General features: G+C 33.3%; 1 protein-coding gene and 2 pseudogenes across 1 annotated transcript; 1 reads left to right on the top strand and 2 right to left on the bottom strand.

Annotated features, from left to right (window-relative positions):
• The first annotated feature begins 566 nt into the window (after positions 1-566).
• Positions 567-7,810, top strand: LOC120161729 (annotated as a pseudogene).
• A 1,030-nt stretch (positions 7,811-8,840) lies between these two features.
• Positions 8,841-12,312, bottom strand: LOC120161730 (annotated as a pseudogene).
• A 487-nt stretch (positions 12,313-12,799) lies between these two features.
• On the bottom strand, positions 12,800-14,498 carry LOC120161728 (profilin-like). Its single transcript, XM_039171945.1, has 3 exons — positions 14,229-14,498; positions 13,670-13,807; positions 12,800-13,175 (listed from the first exon to the last, which is right to left on the bottom strand). Exons 1-3 carry the CDS (start codon positions 14,349-14,351, stop codon positions 13,041-13,043), a joined length of 396 nt encoding a protein of 131 aa, XP_039027876.1. The 5' UTR covers positions 14,352-14,498; the 3' UTR covers positions 12,800-13,040.
• Between the last annotated feature and the right edge of the window lie 3,231 nt (positions 14,499-17,729).

The following is a 17,729-nucleotide window of genomic DNA, read 5'->3' as shown; positions in this document are numbered from 1 at the left end:
AAAATGTTCGTAAAAAATAGTTTTAAAGATTGAAATCAAATTTTACAACAAAAGTGAACATATCTTTTTAATATTGTATGAATTAACTAAATTATATTTTTAAGCTTTAAAAAATTAAGTTTTAATTTCTAATGAAAACAACTTTTTAGAAAGTTTTTTTTATTAAAAAATTACTTGAAACATAGAAGGTTGAAGGAGAATGTAGGTACAATTTTGAAAAATAAAAGGTAAAAATGTAATTATACTTTTCCCTGTAGGTTTAGGATAAAAATATTAGAATAATATTATAGTATGGATTAATTATATAAAATTTAATTATATAAATTATTATAGTCTTATAATATTTATGTACATAAATATATAAAAATATCACATAATTTATAATATTTTATATAATCATACAAATTATTACAGAGTAATAATATTTTTGTATAAATAAATTATATAAAATATTATCATTTTTGTAATGTTTTATGTAATATTTAATTGTATAGTAACCTTACTTTAAAGTGTCATATAAGGTCAATATCGTCATTGTAAGCCCTACAATATTTCCAGGAACGTCATTTCACAGGAAAAGGGTAATTTCGTAGTTCCCGCATTTCTCATCCCCTACTACAAAGTCTTCTCTTTGCTCAGTCTGCTCGAAATCACACACAAACGACGGCCGAACCCCCTCGTATTAATCTATCTCTCTGTCACTTCGCATTGGATTGTTGATTGGCCGTCAATGGCGGCTTCAGAGACCTCAACTGCCGCCGTCCCGACGTTATACATCAACAACACCTTGCGAAACGCTTTCGGCGGCGTTCTCTCTTTCTTCATCCTCCTCCTAACGGAGTTCTCGCTTTCTCGATCCGTCTTTTCTCTGTACGATTTTTCATTCCTTGCGCTTTCGTGAATCTTCTGATCGATCTGTGATATAATTTCCTAGAATTCATTTTTCTCTCTTTTTTGCCGTGAATATTAAAAAAACGAAGTTACATTGAGCAGAAGATCGACTCGCATATTTGAAAAATGTCATTTTGAAATCAATGGTAGTACAATTTAAATCTTCTTCGTTTGGATGATAAGAAAGTTTGAGGAATGTGAAGGAAAATAATCTTTTGATTCTATTTGTTGCATTTGAACTGCTTAGTGATTTGGAATTCTTGTGTCATTCAATGCTTTCAGGTTATAAAATACGAGAGTGTTATTCATGAGTTCGATCCTTATTTTAATTACAGAGTCACTCAGGTTAGTTGACCCAGTCTCCCATCTCGTTTACAATTTATAGTTATTTTTAGTCCCTTTTGTCAAATTTTGGATCTTTAGTTACATATCAAAATGATATGGTTAATCTTGTTGGTTTCAGTTTCTTACAAAGAAGGGAATATATGACTTTTGGAATTGGTTTGATGATCGAACCTGGTAATTGCAAATTAGTAGTTAATTTATGTTGTTTATGGCTTTAGGCTTTTACTATGTTATTGCTCTGCATTTCTGAATGAACTGTTTATTTTTTGGTATAATCAAGGTACCCTCTTGGACGTGTGATTGGCGGAACTGTTTACCCTGGGTTGACCTTGACAGCTGGCACCATATGGTGGTATGTTTCCTGAAAGTTAACGGGCTGGAAAAAAAACTATTCTATTAAATTTTGTTATTTTTTGTATAAGTTTTCCATTACTTGCGTTTGACTTGTTTTTCTTTCCCTGGTGCATCAGGTTGTTAAATTCTTTAAATATTCCACTGTCTGTGGAAACTGTTTGTGTTTTTACTGCAACAATATTCTCTGCTTTTGCTTCATGGGCAAAATACCTCTTGACTAAGGTCTCTATGATGCTCTAAATTTGTGTTTAGTTTGTTGTTATTATTGACCTTGAATTGATTTTTTGGTATTCTGTGGCGTTTTTATTATAGGAAGTTAAGGGTGCTGGTGCTGGACTGACTGCTGCTGTTCTTTTAGCCATGGTAAATTATGGAAGAGATATGTGTAGCATTATTAGAGTTTTTTCAGTTATTGTAATTATTTTTAAACTTCAGTTTTGGACAACAGTTACTGAACATTATTTCACACTACACATTGATAAGTATAACTGACCATTGTTTTTACTGGTCTGCACCTGTGTCTCTGTTGACATTATTTGGTGATGCCATATTTCTATGTTAACTGACGCTGTTAATGTGTCTTATGTCTGACTTCTTATTTCAATTCATTTATGCAGGTTCCATCATTTATCTCCCGTCTGTTGCTGGTAGCTATGCAATGAAGCTGAAGCAATATTTGCTTTGATCTTCACTTTTATCTTTATATAAAGGTTAACTTTGATTATTGTTATTCATTTTATTTACTATAGTTTTGCATTCTACCGCTTGAGGTATAGTCCGGATTAATAACTGGTGGTGAATAGTATCTCATCATTAACAGATAATCTGCTATTTATTTTGCTTGGAGTTTCCTTCCATTAATTAATTTCAAGTCCGACTATTCTCTTCATTATCGGTTATTTGCAGACACTAAATACTGGATCAATGTTCTATGCCACCTTAAATTCAATTGCATACTTTTATATGGTAGGCTTCTTGTACCAACTTTTATCTTCACTCATTATTTATGTTTCTCAATTAATTATTTTGTTTTCCAGGTCTGCTCCTGGGGAGGATACACATTCATTATTAACCTCATTCCGATGCATGTGCTTCTATGCATTGTGACTGGTCGTATTCTTCTCGATTGTCCATTGTATATGCATTACTCTAGAAGCTTGAATACTAGTCAATGAGCAACAGGAATAGGCATTCAGCAGGCCATTGAAAACGCTTCCCGTAGACATCAGATTGATTGGAAAGGTGCAGAATCTAATAATACTTTGAACTCCTAAATGTTTGAACTTTTTTATCCATTTTATAAATTCTTGAACTTGTTAGGGATTGCATTTTGTATTACATTCAGTTTTAACCTTTGCTTTTGTCTTTGTGGTTAGAAGCTCATTTTACAAATAATGCATCTTTATTTTCTCAAACTCCTAAAGGTGTTAGAGTCCTCCTTCTTGCTTAATGATGGTGGCATTTTTAAATAGTGTATCTTTTATTTTCCCTTGAATGAAGGACAAAGATCTTTCTGGAAATATCTAAACTGTTCGCTGCAGGTTGTTTTGGGAACATTGCTAGCTGCTTTGGTGCCAGTAGTTGGGTTTAATGCTGTGATGACAACAGAACATTTTGCATTGTTTTTTGTAAGCTTTTTCCTTTATCATTTCCATAACTTTTGGCTGCTTTTGTTATTATCTTGTTTTCCCTGTTGCAATTAATTTGTTTTGCAATATCAGGTTGTTATACCCGTGTCATTTTTAGGCATGGGAAACTATCAAGAGTCATTTATTCTTGCTAGCATTCATGTTATTAACTTCCCACTTGAGGAGGTGTTGCTGTATGACCAACTAGTGTGTTCAAACTGATTCATGGAAGTGTTTGTGGGCTCTAGAACAAGAGATAATATAAGAATGGAAGTGTTCAAAATCTTGATAGCATAATCAGTGTTCAGATTGTTGAAATACCTCACATCCTCCTTTTGCAATTCTTGGTTCATATGATGCTATTTCTTGCTCCTTGATCTGATTTTGTTTTTGCTACTGCAGGTTTTCATTATTATCCATGTAGTGGCTTTTGTGTACTATATCAAGTGGATTCTTTCCCCCAAAATGTTTAAAGTTGCTGTGACACTTGTTGTATCTGTTGGCCTGTAAGCTTTCTTTCTCTTCTGTTTCCATAACGTTTTCAGGAAAACATGAATTGATAAAACTATAATGAATATTTTGCGATTTCAACTTTCTTATTAATCAATTCAGCATACAATGAACAATAAACTATATATTCCTTGTGGATTTGCTTGGTAAATTTACAGATAACCATACAACTAAGATGCAGGATTAAATGGCCTCACATCGTTTCTGTTCTCAGGGCAGTGTGTTGTGCTGTGATAGCTGTTTTTATAGCATTAGTAGCTTCCAGCCCAACAAAGGGATGGAGTGGACGAAGCTTAAGTCTGCTTGACCCGTAAGTACCTAATTCATTTATTATGTTATGCGTGACTGTTTTCTGCATGGAACTGTAGAAGAAGCCAAGTGCTAGGAATTGTAGTCAATGATAGTGTAGTTCGATGCTCCTTGCAACTGAAAATATCTTGAATTCTTAGTTTAGCATGGATCTTGTGTTGGTGGTTTGTCGGAAAACATCATTTTCTTATTTTCTACATTGTATCCTTTGTTCAGAGTTATAGTTGTTCGAGATTAACTGTTTAACTTCTTTCTCGTTTTCTTACTGATGCAAGCAAATATATACCAATCATTGCTAGTGTCAGTGAACATCAACTGCCTACTTGGCCATCTTATTTCATGGATATTAATGTTTTGGCATTCTTGGTTCCAGCTGGTATCATTGTAAGCCTATAGCTTTCACAAATATTTTGGCTTTTTTCCTGTAATTTAGAAGATCATGAAGCATAATCAACAACTTTTCTTTCCCTTGTTGGAAGGCCTGCTTTTTGCCTTTAACGGATGCAAGCTCATTTGTTGTTCTCTATATTGCAACCTCCGTAAATTTCTCTGGAGTAATGGTAAGAGGAATGAACATTCAATTTCAATCATTACTCTCCGAGTATTGGTTCTTTTGTTCTAATAGTGTAGAATCTTGTGTCTAATTATACAGGTACGCTTAATGCTTGTGCTTGCTCGAGCCGCATGCATTACATCTGGAGTTGCTCTCTCTGAAGCTTTTGATGCTTTAACTAGATCAATCAAGTTTCAGCTACCTGGAGTATCAAGTGATGCTGAAGTTGATGTAAGCAGCTTCTATTTTTCCATGCTAGGCCAATCATTTGAGGAAGTCATTTAGCTACATGACTAATTTCATTTCTGCTACCTCCAATTTTAAGGCAGGGGAAACTAGTTCTGATACTACTGAAGCACAGAATGATGAAGTAAAGGCTGAGAAACCTGAGGAGACAACAAAGGATTGATGCTCAAAGAAGAGCAAGAAGGAAAGGGAGCATGTGGAGAAGCCTTCTGCTAAAGCCAAAGTCAAAACCAAAGCTGAGAAGAAGAGGCTTCTTGCTTTACCTTTGGAGGCATCTGCGGTTTCACTTCTCTTACTCATCGTGCTGGGTGCCTTCTGTTTGGTACTCTGATTTCCCCACTCTTATATCCTCTAATTGCTTATATTTGCCTGTGCTCTTGCTATAGAAGTTTATGTATCACTAAATAGACTGTTATGCCTATGATATGACGTTGATCTGTAACTTTTCAGTGATTTTTCTGATACTAGAGAAGGATTTGTTTAGATAGTTTTCTCTTAACTTCTGGGTGGATATATGTTTTTATGAGCTGGTTTTAGATCCTTGCACTGGGTATATAAGCTCGCGTTCGAAGGAAGGGATAAGTTGTCGCAACTAATAAAAACACAGTTTATTCTTTTCAGTTATCTCGCTAGGTTTTGAATGCTACAACATTCATTAAGTTCAGATTTAGCTGTTTCATTAATAGGTTGCCAAATGTCAATCTGCTGACGGATAATGCAAAAATTAAAGGTTGATCTGTTTGAAATATATAATTATATTATTTATGCGTCTCTATGGGATTAAACATAGTTACCAGTTCTTTCATTTTTTATTATATGAAATTTCTTTGCATTTTGGTTTCTTGCTCATTTCTTTCTTGTTTTAATTGTAAAAAGCCTAACACACTGTTGCACTTCTCTTTGCAGGTTCATTGTGTCTGGGCTGCAGCAGAAGCTTATTCAGCCCCCTCGATAGTTTTAACGTCTCGTACACGTGATGGTCTACATGTTTTTGATGATTTTAGAGAGGCTTATTCATGGTTGCACCATAATACAGATGTTGATGATAAAGTAAGTTCTCTATATGGTAGCTTTTCTGGATTTCAAACATATTTCATTTATCAGCCTGTTGCACCAGATGTTATAAGGTTTTGTATGATAAATATGAATTAACTTGAAATATAATTTTTCAAGCTGTGTGGGCAATGTTGATGTTTTGAGCATGTAATGGGTCGACTGAGATTCCCTATAGATAATGTTTTTGCTGATTATGTGTTTCATTATTTCTTGAACGGTTTTGTTTTCCATGTAGCAACTCACTGTTGTTTAAACTTATCCAGTTTAGTGAAATTCCTGGCAGGTTGCATCATGGTGGGACTACGGATACCAAACCACCACTATGGCTAATCGCACTGTTATTGATGACAATAATACCTGGAATAATACTCATATTGCAACCGTTGGTACTGCAATGTCTTCTCCTGAAAAGGCTGCTTGGGAGATTTTCCACTCCTTGGATGTCAAATATGTTCTTGTTGTCTTCGGAGGTATGGTTTCATTTTTGTATACATGAAAATACAATGTCCTAATATATTATCTTTCTGACAATTTACTTCGCTCATTAGGTCTCATTGGCTACCCTAGTGATGATAGTAATAAGTTCCTCTGGATGGTTCGAATTGGAGGTGGTGTCTTTCCTCATATCAAGGAACCAGATTATCTGGTAAGTTCTCTGTGCTTACATTGCTTAAAACACACCCTTGTTCCACCTATTCGATATTTTCTTCCTTTTTCTAAGTTTTGATGGTTGTCTCATTGAAAGTTAAACAACAAAGATCCTATTTTCTCCAGAAAATTATCCTTATTAAGTATGACGATATCTAAACTTCCTTCCTATCTTGGCTATTTTACTCATGTCTACAGAGAGACGGTCAATATCGAATTGATTCCCAGGCCACTCCAACCGTGCTAAATTGTTTAATGTATAAACTCTCTTATTACAGGTCTGGTGCTGTTAACTTTCAACTTAGAGTATATATATATATATATATGATTTTTTGGCCAGTTTTGTTTGGAGCAGAAGAACTTTATCCCTTAATTTACATATCTGCAGGTTTGTTGAAACTGATGGCAAAGCCTTTGATAAAGTTAGGCGGACAGAGATCGGAAAGAAATATTTTAAACTCGCTCATTTTGAGGAGGTATCCTAATTTATGCTCGCTATTTAAATAGCAACAGCAGATCATGAAACGTTTCCAATAATATATTTTTTAAAAAATAATTCCATATGGCCTTGAAATGTGAAAACTTCATCTTCGTCAAATTCTTTCATACTCGACTGAGTATTCCCAGGATGTTGATTTATATAGCTTACTACTATTTCCCCCTTAAAGTACTCCTTTCCGGTAAATATTCGGACGAAAATGATTATCTTATAGTTTTGAGTCCAGGTAACATAGCATGATGAATATGATTAATCCCGCTCTGTGTTAGTGTTTGCCATAATAGATTTCTCTTATTTTGTTCAATTTAGGTATTCACAACTCATCATTGGATGGTTCGGATATATAAACTGAAGCCTCCAAAGAACAGGATTGGAGGAAAGAAGAAGAAATCAAAATCAGTATATATAATCCATAGATTATCTCAATGATCTACGATTCCACACACACATATACGAACTATAGATTCTTTTGCGTGCCGAAAGATGTAGTCTGATGTTTACCTATACCTTGCTTTTATGTTTTGGCAGAAAACTAGCTCGACAAGCAGTTCAAAAAGAAGTGGAACAAAAAAGAAGAATCCGTGACACTAGGAAACACTATTTTTAACAATGGTGGAAAATTATCTGTAACTCGAATAGAATTGTTCGTTCGCCGAAGAAGCCTTTGAGATTTTGCTTGGTAGCAAGAATGAAGAGAGCTAAGGGCCAACGAATTGAATATTCCTACTCTTTTTCATCTTTCCTGCAAAGCAAACCTGAGACTGAGTTTGATTATTCTTTGAGAAACACAAACAATACAAGTCAAAACGGTATTGCAGGCTTCACTTGATCTTTGTAGTCTGTAGTGTACTCCGTCATTATGCACAACACATCAGCTTTCAGGGAAAGAAAACACGAGGCAAATTTTGCATTTTTCTGGTTTAGATTGGCAGTGGTAGAGTTGTTTATGGTTGGAATCGGGTCGAGTTCGGGTATAGTATGAATATCGTATATAATTGTCAAAATCCAGCTTATTTACACAATTTTGATTTCAAATTATTTAATTGGTAAACTACAATTACTGTTTTTCGTTTTTGGTTATTGATTTTTTTAAAAAAAAAATAGACATTGATAATATGTATTTTTTTTCTGTTTTGATTAGCTATCGTTAAAAATTTAACAATGATATTCATATCGTCATTTTATTATTAGAGGATATTATTTTTGGCCTAATGGTATTTGATGTGAGGTCTTCAAAAATTTTTTCAAAAAATTAATGTGACCCTTAAATTATTTTTGCATTTAATGTGACCTTCAAATTTAGGAAAAAAGAATTTGATAAAAAAATTAATGTGATCATTTAACTAACAATTTATGTGATTGATTGTTACAATGCGAACGTGATAGTTGACAGTTGTGTATATAATATAATTATTTTAAAAGACAATTCATTCTTAAGAAAAATGATTGAATCCAAAATTTCACCGTGTGAATGATTGCAATAGCATTACTTAACACTTCAACTGCAATAAAATATCATACGATTGAAAGCATACCTAAGACTGCAACTTATATCGCTGACTAGCAATTGTCTCGTGGTTGAAATAGGAAACCTTAATGTAATAAAGAGCGACAATTATGCTGCTTTGACTCTTTGTTTAGTTTTATTGTTCCTGTATGATATATTTGGACAGAAATTCCTCCAAATACATAGGAAATTAAGAAGAAAAAAAAGTTATTATATCCATATAGATAATAGTCATATTCGATACACTTAAACTCGATTAACATAAATGTTACAATTTTTTTACGAAAAACAAAGATAGAAAGAGAGATGAACAACTCGACATTCCGAAAGCAAATTATCTAGGGTAATTTACAGGAGGTTCCAAACTACCTACCAAAATCCCAAAGTCGATGTCTTTGTCTTGGAACTTTTTGATGAAAGGGTGACTCTGCATTAACAAAAGAAGGGCAATCAAGGTTTCGAGAAAAGGGAGGGAAACTCAGAGAACTTGGTAAACCATGTCAAACTAGATATTAGGCAAACACAATCATATAAGAAACCTCATAATTAGTGTATAATTTTATGGCTGTTGAAGTTGTTTTATATTTATGTGATATAAATTTTGATATTTTCACGTCTCTTTTTCGCCTTGTATTGTTTATAACTATTTTTTTCATGTGTAATAAACTAATAATGTTGTCTAACATTGTTAGATTTATTACAAAATAAAAAATAAAACATGCATGAATGTTTCAAAATCTTAATGTCTATGTGAAACTTACTAAGAGGTCCAGAGATGATGCTCTTTCTCGAGGATTCTTCTTTATGCTAAAAATGGAAAGGAAACAAGCAAAAATTAGAAAATTGTCACAAACAAAAAATGACTATGATAAAGAGGGAACCGATACTTACATATAAAAGGATGAGTAAACAAAGAAATGAAATTAATGTAGAAGCATTTTTCATCCTCAATGCAGGCCAAATGTGTTGTCTTCAAAGAAGATACTAGAAAATGATGAGACCAAAAGGCAAGTATGGGCTACTTTTCCTTTGGATAAGAATCTCCAGTTGTTCATTGAATCTCAAATGCAGTGCAAATATGTTGGTCTTCGAAGAAAATTGTAGTATATTGCTATATACACCATTCAATGAACTAATGCATCGATATTGGATAAAACATTGAAGAGGGTTGCTAGCTTACACTAGAAGCCAGAACTATGGCAAACGAATTCCAGGAAACAGGCACTTACTTGGTACATGAATTTGATGAGATGATATAATACAAACTAAACTTGTAAGTATTTACCAGGCTGATACAAATGAACAGAACTCTGGAGATAATTGATCCGATGGAGCAGTTGGAGGATGTTTTTCCACAACTACCTCCAAGTGCTCATAAAAGCTAGGCCAGCTTTGCTGGTCTTCAGATTGCATATATGGGAAACGTCCAATAGCACATTCAAGCACTACCATTCCCAAACTCCAAATATCACTGCTATAGTCATTAGTGCTCCCACTGATTCTCTCCAGATACAATTTGAAACGAAATGATTAACAATAGAATTACATCAAATGATGAATGGCAAACCAAAGTTTTTATAAAGTAATTTCAAAAGTGTGGAAACTCAACATACTGACATGTAGTTGTAAGTCCCGACAAATGTATCTCTCTGGCCTATAGAGCTACCCAGCATTGCACTGACCCCAAAGTCAGTGATCTTCACTTCTCCTTTAGGTTAACCAGTAGATTGGATGGTTATATGTCCCTATATATTACATGCCTTTCATGGTGCAAATACACAAGTCCCTGTAGAACCTGAAATATAAAGATGTAAGAATAGAAAGAGCTCGCTTTTTCAGCTTTTTCTATGACGTTGTTTAGGGCACTCATAAACTTCCAATTCAAAAAAAAAAAAAAAAAGAAGGAAGAATACCTGCTTACACAGAACTGCAAGATATGGTTCAAGAATTGTGTTAACTTGTCTGATCACATCAGCCAGAGATCCACGGTCCATGTATTCTAGCATCAGGGATATGGCCCCATTGTGATAGAAAGAATGGTAGCAAACCACAACATGTGAACATTGTGATGCTTGGTTTATTATCATTTCCTGCACAATTTGCTTGCGGACTTCCTCTTGTATGTTCATTTGGATGACCTGCAGTTAATAGCCAATAAATTTCTCCGAATCTGCTTTTCTTCATTTATAACAACCATGTTGCAAGCATTTCGGAAAAAAGGTTATGCCACATGATATTTAAGTCAATATTCCAGCAGATATCGTTGCAGTAAAGAGTAAAGATGTTACACAAGAAAAGAGAAGCATACGTTAACTACCTTATTGGTGCTAATCTGTAGTATAGTTCGAAGCAAACATATGAAAAGAAGTATGGAACATTCCTTCTATTATATGTAGGTCTTTAACAAAATAATACTACATTTCTTTCACTGTGAAAATAGAACAAGAATTTTAGGTCATAATTCGTAAATGGTAGTAAACATGCCTTCTCTTTTCACCACCCTCTCATCCCAAACTATTACGATCCCCATTAAAAATACATAGATACGTACATTAGGAAATTCTAACATCCTACATGAAATTGAAAGGACAAAGACAAAGATAAAACTTAACTAGTAATCTTAACAAGTTAACAAGAAATAAAAGCTAAAGACAATAGTGAAATCAGCAGAGCCTCTTCGTAGCAAGTCCAAAAACTAAGTGATTGAAAAGGGGTTGTCGGTCTTGAACAATTAATTACCTTCAAGGCGAACAATCTTCCTACCCATTTATGGCGAACAAGTTGCACTACACCACCACTGCCCTTCCCGATAACTTTGATGGTCTCAAGATCTTCCAATGAGAATTCGAAATTGAGCTCCTTACCGTCTGAAGGCTGCTCAAAGTAGCACAAAAAATAGAAGAATACGTTGAATCCCTTGAAAATTGATACCTACAATTTTCATATGAACTTGAAAATTGAGCTAAAGGATAAATAACTTCATATGAACTTGAACATGTACTGCTGTATCATAACTAGTTACCAACATGTTTCAAACTAAAACCAAAGACTTTGGGAGATGGGGATAACTTGGAAGTGTTTTACTAATCAATTGAAGTAGCAGGAAGACCCTGAATAAATAATATGGTCAAAGAATCCAAACGCGATGATTATTTTTTAGATAATACTGCTTGCCAAATACAGCAGCACCCTTTGAAACAGAGGTGCATTCGCAACACAATACTAAATTACTAATACTTGCAACACAGTACTAGATTACTAATACAAGAAAATATAATTGAGTTACCGTTTTCAATATGGACATATCAGACGTGAATTCCAAGACAAATTAATAGCAACCCCTTATATTAGTTAGAGAAAATTACTCAGGATTCTTTTTCATCGGAAATAACACGCATCCCTTTCTGATTTAAAAGCAAATCCCCATCATGAAATGTCCCACTCACCGTCCTGAAGACATTATAGTTAAAAAATTCAAATTCAAATTCAAAATATTTTCACCGGCATTTGCAGCAAAACAAGATCAAGTGCTACAGGAACCATGAACCAATCAAGCCATAACTTCGATTCAAGAAGCGAAACTTTGACCCAAAATCGTAGCCATCCTGAAATACGCTCAATAAGAAACGGAGAAACTTACAAGAACGAAGAGATCGGGGTTTCTTGAGCTGGAACAGAGAGCTTTAGTTGTTTCAATGGCTTCTTGCTCTTCATTTTCCTTTTTCTGAAAGATTTTATTTAACTGCAAAGTTAGGGTTTTATAGAAATAAAACAAAAAAGATGGGGGCTTTCTTCTTCCTGCTTTTATAATGTTTTATTCAGAAAGTGAGGATGGATTCGTTATAAATTCAAAAGAGAAAGAGCGCGGAAAAATAATTCAGTTTTTCTCTTTTAAATATTAATTCAAATCTAATGCAAGGTAAAATAACTATTTAGTCCCTGTCTTTTATCATTTTTTGTCGGATTGATCCTTAAAAAATAAAATTTTAAAATTTTAAAATTAAACGTTTAAAACTTAAATTTCGTCAATAAAGCTGTTTATATGTATCAAATAAATAAAAACAGTTGTTTAAGGGTGACATTATACGTAGCTCAAATCGGATTCACACAATTCTATCATTGTACGCAGAAGCGAACTACGACAGTGCATTGCACATGGTAAATCAATTCCGATTACGCCAACTGCACGGCATAGGGACGTTAACTTTCGGAACCCTTAATGCAAAACACCAAGAACACTTCATTTAACCACCCAAAGTCCCAAACCAAAAACCAACATGAGTATACATTGCAGATGTAACAAAAGTTTAACAGTAGTATCACCATTACAAACACCGAGCATTATGTTACGGAAAAAGGTTCCGAACGAGTTTAATACTAGTAACTAGTAATACTATTATTCAACTGCATCCGGCCAATACTTCGGGAAGTAGCGGATACAAGTTTGTACAGAAATAAAGAAGAATTGAAACAAATAAGGCACACCAACAAAGATCAATAACCCTGTTCAACAAGATAATCACCGAGCCTTTCGACAACCATGTTGCATTGGCCGGGAGTCATTGGTTCATCGTATATTCCGATGAGCAAGGCCATATTGGACTTTTTAATAGTAATACCTGCAGGTCCCTGACGTTAAAATAGTGTAAAAGGATCAGGATACAACCATGAATGACACTGAAACTACTCTACGGCTGCAACGTTATGCGGTAACGGCCTCCTCCCTTCTTTCCTCGGTGTGTCTCTGTCTGAAGAAATACACTCCCGAGTCCCGACTGATCTCGGTGAAAGGAGGCATAAGACAGCAGCTACCTGGAGTTTAAACAACAAAAGCCAAGTGCATACAAAAAGCAACAAGACTACAGCATCAATGTACCAAATCTTGAGTAGCTGATCAGGCATTAGCACCACTCGATGTGCTGAAATGCTGCATAAGTTTGAATATGAAGTTTTGGGGATTTGCCGATAAAATAAACTCGATGTAATACATATTTATATTTTCGTATCAAAAGATCGACGTGGAAATCCATTTCGAACGAAATTTCATAATGTCATATGCACTTTCCAATACAAATAATTAAGAGGACAAAGTAAAAAACTAAAAAACAGATGAAGAAGATCACCTTCTTCCCTCGAATAACAGCTCCCGGTTCACCTTGGATCACCATGTATTTTGTGCCACCGAGATACAATCCAGTTGGAGCAAGTGATCCAGGTTCAGCAAAGTCATTCATGATTGCATCAATTTCTTCTTGTTTGAACTGAAATAAGCATAAAAACTAGAAGCAATAAGCATGGATAAATAACAATACAGACCCATGAAAGGTTAAATCAATACTAAGAGAAACAAACAAACCCGGAAATCAATACAGATTCTCAATCCATGAAAGGATAAATCAGCCAATAACTCACGCAACATGAACTAATGAAACATAGCAAAAAGATCCCAACTTAGAGTACCAAATCTATTATCGGCAATGAGTGAACAGATATCGATGCGCTTGGAGCAAAACAGATTAGCCAATGAAGAATGAACACAGAATGCAATGTTATATCAAACAGATCGCCTTATTCAAAGCATCAACCTTTTGTTTTTACAAAACTAAACCCAAAATGGGCAAGAGGTTGATGAAAAACCAAAGGGTCGAAAAAAAGGGTGAAGAGTTGAAAGGAGAAGAAAACCTGGGGGAAATTGGAGCTTTGGGCCCAAATGCTGCCGTCGTGGCCGACGATGGCGGCGGAAGAGAGATGGTTGCCTTCAATATCGCACATCAAGTGTTCATCTACATATGCTTGCCACGACATCTTCTTCGTAAACTTCACCTGATTTTTCTCTTCGTTGAGTTTGAGAGTAAAAGAAAACGCTCGAAAATGTTGGACTGCAAAGAGGCGAAGCTGTGCTCTGGGAGGGACACGAAGATATAGCGCTGAAACAACGGGATCTGTCGGCCTTTTATTTTGGTCAACACAATAAATATACTACTTATAGCCATTTCCCCCCTTATTTAAGACCTAAATTTCGAAAAGAAAGTATTAAAACATAGGGTAAACTATACGGGAGACCACCAAACTATGATCATTAATTAATCATGTCATCGAATTATTTTTTATCTCAATTAGACCATCAAACTTTTTAATTAATTCAATCAGACTATTCTCTGTTAAAAAAACGGATTTGATGACGTGTCCGTTAATAAAACTGGCATAATTATATATTTAGTCATTAATATTTATATATTCTATCAATTTCGTGACACATTTCAATACATGATTAGAAGATTTCATTTATAAATTTTAAATTATTTAATTAAATGATTTTTAACCAATCAGATGGTGACACGTGTCATCACCAATTGAAGTAGAAAATAGAAGAACACAACAATGCACCAAAGGAGATTTGAACTTGTGTATGTGGGAAGAATAATCAGGGCCCAAACCGTTGGGCTAAGGGTCCTATATGATTCTAATTTACAACAATTTATATTTTACTTAAAAAGTTTGTTAATGTTAAAAAATAAACAAATTATTTGTTTAAATAAATTATTTTTTTTAACCGTTAATCGAACCGAAATTTATTTGAAAATTATGAATTGAACCAAATTAACCGAATTTTTTTTCTTTAACATTAATCGAACCGAAATTATTTGACCGTTAATCAAACCGAAATTTATTTGAAAATTATTAATCGAAACAAATTAACCGAATTTGTTTTCTTTAACATTAATCGAACCGAAATTATTTGTCCGTTAATCGAATCTAAATTTATTTGAAAATTATTAACCAAATTTTTTCTTTAACCATTAATGGAACCAAAATTATTTGACCGTTAATTGAACCCAAATTTATTTGAAAATTATTAACCGAATAAAATAAATTATTTAACCGTTAATCAAAACAAAATTTATTTGAAAATTATTAATCGAACCAAATTAACCGATTTTTTTCTTTAATCATTGATCGAACCGAAATTATTTGATCGTTAATCGAATCGAAATTTATTTAAAAATTATTAACCGAATAAAATATATTATTTTTTCCTTAACCATTAATCGAACCAAAATTTATTTGAAAATTATTAACCGAACCAAATCAACCGATTTTTTTCTTTAACCATTAATCGAACCGAAATTATTTGATCGTTAATCGAATCAAAATTTATTTGAAAATTATTAATCGAATAAAATAAATTATTTTTCCTTAATGTTAATCGAACCGAAATTTATTTGAAAATTATTTACATTAACCAAATTTTTTTCTTTAACCATTAATCGAACCGAAATTTTTTATCATTAACAAACTTTTGAAAGAAAAATACAAATTGTTGTAAATTAGAACTATTCGGGACCCTTAGCCCAATGGTTTGGGCGCCTGGTTACTCTCTCCTACAGACACAGATTCGATTCTCCTTGGGCGCATATTTGTTCTTCAATTTTCCATTTCAAGTAAAATACAAATTGTTGTAAGTTAGAATCATATGAGACCCTTATCCCAATGGTTTGGGCGCCTGATTATTCTCCCCAAATACACAAGTTCAATTCTCTTTGGCGCATTGTTGTGTTCTTCTATTTTCCATGTTAATTGGGTGGTTGACACATGTCATCACCTGATTGGTTAAGAAATCATTTAATTAAATAATTTAAAATTTATAAATAAAACCTTTTAATCATGTATTGACACGTGTCACGTTTTAATTGGATAGTTAAATTTATTTAATTGAATTAAAATAGTAACTAAATTGATAGAATATATAAATATTAAGTACCAAATATATAATTATGTCAGTTTTATTAACGGGCACGTCAGTAAGTCCGTTTTTTTTAACGGAGAGTGGTATGATTAAATCAATTAAAAAGTTTAGCGGTCTAATTGAGATAAAAAATAGCTTGATGGCAAAATTAATTAATGACCATAGTTTGGTGGTCTCCGTATAGTTTACCCTAAAACATATGTTGACGAGGGAAACAAGTCGTTCAGCCAAATTCAAATGCAAATCAAGCCATTTTAAAACGTGAACAGAGATGCCTCTTACTTGGAACCCACGACTTGATAATAAAGATGGCCTTCGATTTTGAAGCTAAGTCGTCGACTCATTATAACAATTCATTTTTTAGTTCATTTTTTCATAGATTATTATAATTTAATTTAGGGTAAAGTGCAGAAATGGTTTTCGATTATAGTATTTTGTTTTGTTAAGTCTTATGACTATTAAAAGTTATAAAATAAATACTTAACTATTATATGTTCCAAACTCGACTTTTTTTCGTTAAAAAATTGATGACAGATTGAGTTTAACATTGAGCTACTGACTAATATATGCTAAAATCTAATATTAGTATCTCAAACGACTATCATATCTCAGGTAGCATCTTAACGTAACATCTAGCTCAAACGACTATAATTTTTTATCGAAAAATGACGAGTTTGAAACATATGAATAGTCAGATGATAGTTTTGTAACTTTTAATAGTCAATGGACTCAATAAAACAACACCCTATAATCATGGAACAATTTGTATTTTACCTTTTAATTTATTCATAATAAAAGTTTAATTTAACATAATCAAATAAACTAAAATAAATCAAACTAAATTTTGAAATAAAAGTTGATTTAATTTAAACTTCAACATTGATATTCGATTTTTTAAAAATAATTTGAGATGATTATAAGGTAATATTTGTTAATTATTTTTCTTATCAATTGACAATGCACATATACCTTATAGATACAACAATTCGAATCTAGAACCTACAAAAATCTTTTTAATCACCGAATTTATATAATAAATTTATATTTAAATTCTAAATCGAGTTGAGACCGTTAATTTACCATTAAGATTTAATAGCTCTGAAGAGTTACAGCCTATCTATTTACATTTCTACTTCAAAGTGGCCCATTTCATTTATAGTTTACGAGAAGAAGGTGAAAAAGGGGGCCCATTTTCAATCGCCTGTTGGGTGTGCCCGTCATATAATGATGATCAGAAATTCGAAGGTAAGGTGAGCGTTTAATCGAGTCAAGTTATAGAGTTTTGAGTTATTCTAGTTGATGGGTTTTAATTTATATTTTAAATTTTATTTGAAAATTTTTGGAGTTGTTCCAACAACAACAAAATCTTATTCCCATATGCAATGGGTAAGGGGGAGGTAGGGTAGTAGGTTGCCCCCAACGCCATGTTGAGAGCA

Source organism: Hibiscus syriacus, unplaced genomic scaffold (genome assembly GCF_006381635.1).
Source record: "Hibiscus syriacus cultivar Baekdansim isolate YM2019G1 unplaced genomic scaffold, ASM638163v2 tig00111402_pilon, whole genome shotgun sequence".
Lineage (NCBI taxonomy): Eukaryota > Viridiplantae > Streptophyta > Magnoliopsida > Malvales > Malvaceae > Hibiscus > Hibiscus syriacus.
Note: the sequence above shows the minus strand (reverse complement) of the source record. Positions and strands in the feature narration are given on the sequence as shown.

What these genes read in the sequence shown, in the direction of transcription:
- LOC120161728 (XM_039171945.1), bottom strand. Translation starts at nt 14,351, where the DNA reads ATGTCGTGGCAAGCATATGTAGATGAACACTTGATGTGCGATATTGAA. An exon ending in AAAGCTCCAATTTCCCCCAG is followed by an intron (nt 13,808 to 14,228) that starts GTTTTCTTCTCC and finishes TGCTTATTTCAG; the next exon opens with TTCAAACAAGAAGAAATTGA. An exon ending in CTGTTATTCGAGGGAAGAAG is followed by an intron (nt 13,176 to 13,669) that starts GTGATCTTCTTC and finishes TTTTAACGTCAG; the next exon opens with GGACCTGCAGGTATTACTAT.